General features: G+C 45.2%; 1 protein-coding gene across 1 annotated transcript; it reads right to left on the bottom strand.

Annotated features, from left to right (window-relative positions):
• Positions 1-88: 88 nt before the first annotated feature.
• Positions 89-3,856, bottom strand: LOC106673254 (patatin-like protein 5). Its single transcript, XM_014405296.2, has 2 exons — positions 3,403-3,856; positions 89-3,343 (listed from the first exon to the last, which is right to left on the bottom strand). Exon 2 carries the CDS (start codon positions 2,929-2,931, stop codon positions 2,029-2,031), a length of 903 nt encoding a protein of 300 aa, XP_014260782.1. The 5' UTR covers positions 2,932-3,343; positions 3,403-3,856; the 3' UTR covers positions 89-2,028.
• Between the last annotated feature and the right edge of the window lie 5 nt (positions 3,857-3,861).

The raw sequence follows: 3,861 nt of genomic DNA, 5'->3' as shown, positions 1-3,861 counted from the left end.
TCGCCCAACTTTTAAACGTGACACCATCTATCAATGACATCCTGCTTTTTTTGTTCACTTAATGTCAGCTCACCGCTCTGGGTAGGTCACAACTCCGTGGCAGTGCACAGCCCACTTACGTATAACCACTCTATAGGTAACTCACCATTTACCTAGAGATCGCCACACCATATCAGCTAACCACTCCTTGGTAGCCAACCATTTCCCTACATATCACTTTCCTTGTCATCTCAGTACTCTAGGTAAGCTCACCGCACCATTACTGTTCACCACTCCTTCGGTAGCTCACCATTTTCCTACAGATCACCTATCCATAGGTAGCTTACCATTTTCCTACAAATCACCGCACCATGTCATCTCACCATTCCTTGGTAGCCGACCATTTGCTTACAGTTCACCACTCCTTAGGTAGCGCACCATTTCCCTACAGATCACTTTTCTTGTCAGCTCACTACTCTAGGTCAGCTCACCGCACCTTTACAGTTCATCACTCCTTAGGTAGCTTGCGATTTTCGTACAGTTCAGATTCCATATCGGCTCACTACTCCAGGTCACCTTACGACAGCATTTCAGCTCACCGCTCCGTGTCAGCTAACCACTCCTTGGTAGTTGACCATTTTTCTAAAGATCACCTATCCATGTCGGCTTACTACTCTAGGCTAGCTCACCACTCCTTCGGTAGCTTACCATTTTCTTACAAATCACAGTCCATGTCAGCTCACCGCACCGTGTCATCTCACTGCACTATGTCAGCTTCCATTCCGTGGTAGCCGACCATTTGCTTACAGTTCACCACTCTTTAGGTAGCCCACCATTTCCCTACAGATCGCCTTCCATGTCAGCTCATTACTCTAGGTAAGCACACTGTTCCGTGTTAGCTAACCACTGCTTGGTAGCTGATCATTCTCATACAGCTCACCACTCCATAGGTAGCATACCGATTTCCTACAAATCACCTATCCATGTCAGCTCACCGCACCATGTCAGCTCACCATTCCATGGTGTGAGGGTTGGTCACATTTGCAATTAAAAAATAAAAGAACAACTTCTCAAAAAAAAGCACAAATATATTTTACAGACCAGAAAAATATACTGCTTACAATTTCATTAAAGGGCAATTTCCTGACATCGGGTAGCTCACCATTATCTTACATCTCACCGCTCCCTGGGAGCTCACCACTTTGTTATAGCTCATTACTCCTTGTGTAGCTCACTGTTTATACAGTTGTCCTCTGGCGATTCACCGCTCCTCGGTAGCTCACTACTCCCTTATCGCTCGACCTTCCCTCTTAACTCACTGGTATCTTAGAGCTCACTACTCTCTTGGAGCCATCCACTCCATCCCAACTCAGCGCTTTCTTCTTAGCTTCTCTAGCTCATCACTCCCTCTCAGCTCACGACTCCTTTAAATCCTCGTGCAGCTCACTGCTTCATGTCAGGTCGTAGCTCTCTTGTAGATCACCACTCCTAGGCAGCTCACGACTCCTTCACATCTTCGTGTAGCTCGTATAACCCCTCCATACATAGTTCATCCACCACTCCTTTTCAGCTCATCACTAATTGTGTAGCTCACCGTGCCGTGTCGGCTAACCATTGTATTACAGTTCAACGTACCTTATCAGTTCAGAGGTTCGTGGTATCTTACTAGTCTTTATCGCTAACTCCTGGCCACTCACCACTCCCTCTCACCTCATGACTCCTTCACATCTTCGTGTAGCTCACCGCTCCATGTCAGGTCATAAATCTTTGTAGATCACGATTCCATGGCAGCTCACCGCTCCCTCACATATAACTATTCCATAGATAGTTCATCCACCACTCCTTTTCAGCTCATCACTCCTTGTAGCTCATCATTTTCTTACAGTTCTTACAGCTCACCACGCCGTGTCGGCTAAACATTCTATTACAGTTCAACGTACCATGTCATCACCCTCACCGTCACTTCCAACAGCTCACCTCTTCCTCGCAGCCATCCACTCCACCTCAACTCCCACTCCCCGTCAGTTTACTAATTCATACGTCCAACTTCTAAACGTCGCACAATCTAGCAATTGCCTCTTGGTTCTTCTCAATCATCGCTTCCGCCTCCTCCTCCAGGGATCGGATACTTTCAGGCGTGGCGTCATCCATCTCGGCCGATATTTGAGTCTGTATCCTTATGTATTTATCCCCCATGATTTTATTCATTTGATAATTAACGCAGTCGAGTCCTGAAGCGAAAACGACGTCGAGTAGAGGCATTATCCACTCGATCCTTCCCAACTTCCTAGCGTTCTCGATCCTCCTGTCCGTCCTTCCAGTGCCCAAAGATAAAATAACGATATCGTCATTCGGAAATAGCCTTTTGCTCGTGGCGTACGCGCAAGCGGAGGGGTTGTTCGCAAATACACCCCCATCTACCAACACTCTTTCGGTCGTATGGATTTTCAAAGATTTAGGGATGAAATAGGTCGGTGCGGCGGTCGTCGCTCTCAGGGCGTCTTTCACTAGGATCGAGTTCCTGTCTTCTTTCCAGCTTTTGAAGAAAAAAGGACAGTTGTTGTGTATGTCGTAGCTGGTGAGGAGTACGTTTGTTATTGAGTCTTTCAATTTAGCATCGCTGAAATACTCTTCGAGGACCGTCTCGATGTTTTCATGCGGGTACTGGGCCCTGTTGAACCACGACATGGACCTCCTCAAAAGCGACGATTTGAATATGTAAGGGCCGTGCTTGCGATAAAGGTCGGCGAGGTCTTCGGCCTTGTATTTCGGCCCGTGTCGACCTTTCACAGTGAGCCCGGCGACGACGATACCACCGGTCGACGTCCCGGCCATGAGGTGGAAGATCTCCGATACGGGCTTTCCGCATCGCTTTTCGACCTCGGCGAGTATCAACGCTGGCATGATGCCTCTCATACCTCCCCCGTCAATGGACAGAATATACTTGGCCATTTCTCACATTTAAAAACTGAAGGCGAATGAAAAAGTTTCATTTGTTTGACATACGGTGATATGACATATGTTAAAAAAAACTACTTGAGATTTTGATATACAGATGACATCTTGACGCTTAAAATAACGATTCGATACCGAGAAAATACTATCTTCTTCAAACCAACACAACCTGCACCCTGGTCATAGTTCATACCAGTCGTTAATTCCAACAAAGTGAATCTATTTTTTTAAAACTTTTGACCTTCCTCGCAAGCCAGCTTCTCTCAAGACATGGTGAACTTTTTCAGCACTGATGTCGATATTGCAAAACCGCCTAAGCTTCTTCAACTTCGCCTGGACGAATAATACAGCGCTTGAAGGCATCTGAGTTAGTCACGACCCAATCCGTGCGGCGTTTAGACACCTGAACCTTGAAAAGTTTCATTTTATGAAATTTGGTGACCACCCTCTTGACTTTGATTATTTTACCTTGCGTTCTAAACGGATCTACTGTAGTGAGTCGACATGTTTGTAGGGGGGGGGGTATGCTAAATATGGTTATGCTAGGTTAAGATTATTTGATGAGTAAGGTTAAGGTTATTCCTTGAGACGGTTTAGGTCAAGTTTAGGGAAGAGTTAGCTTTGGTTAAGTTAGGGAAGGGACGGTTTATGTTAAGTAGGTTAGGGTTAAGGCTAGCAATGGGTAAGGTTAGGTTAAGTATGCTTAACCGAATATTATATCTTACATCTTAAGTATGCTTAAGGAGGGTTATGCTAGGTTGTTAACTTGTTAAATGTTAACCTCATAGTTAAGGTTATGATTTGAGACGGCTAAGGCCACCCTCTGGTAAGGATTATGTTATATTAGAATTGGTATGTCAAGTAAGATTTTGGTTCATCTTCGACCCGAACAACATTTCAACAATAAATAACAAATACAAAAAAAAC

The sequence above is a fragment of the Cimex lectularius genome, unplaced genomic scaffold, assembly GCF_000648675.2.
Source record: "Cimex lectularius strain Harlan isolate CLEC.00 unplaced genomic scaffold, Clec_2.1 scaffold14, whole genome shotgun sequence".
Taxonomy (NCBI): Eukaryota; Metazoa; Arthropoda; class Insecta; order Hemiptera; family Cimicidae; genus Cimex; species Cimex lectularius.
The sequence above is the reverse complement of the archived record's forward strand: the minus strand, read 5'-3'. Positions and strand labels throughout refer to the sequence as shown.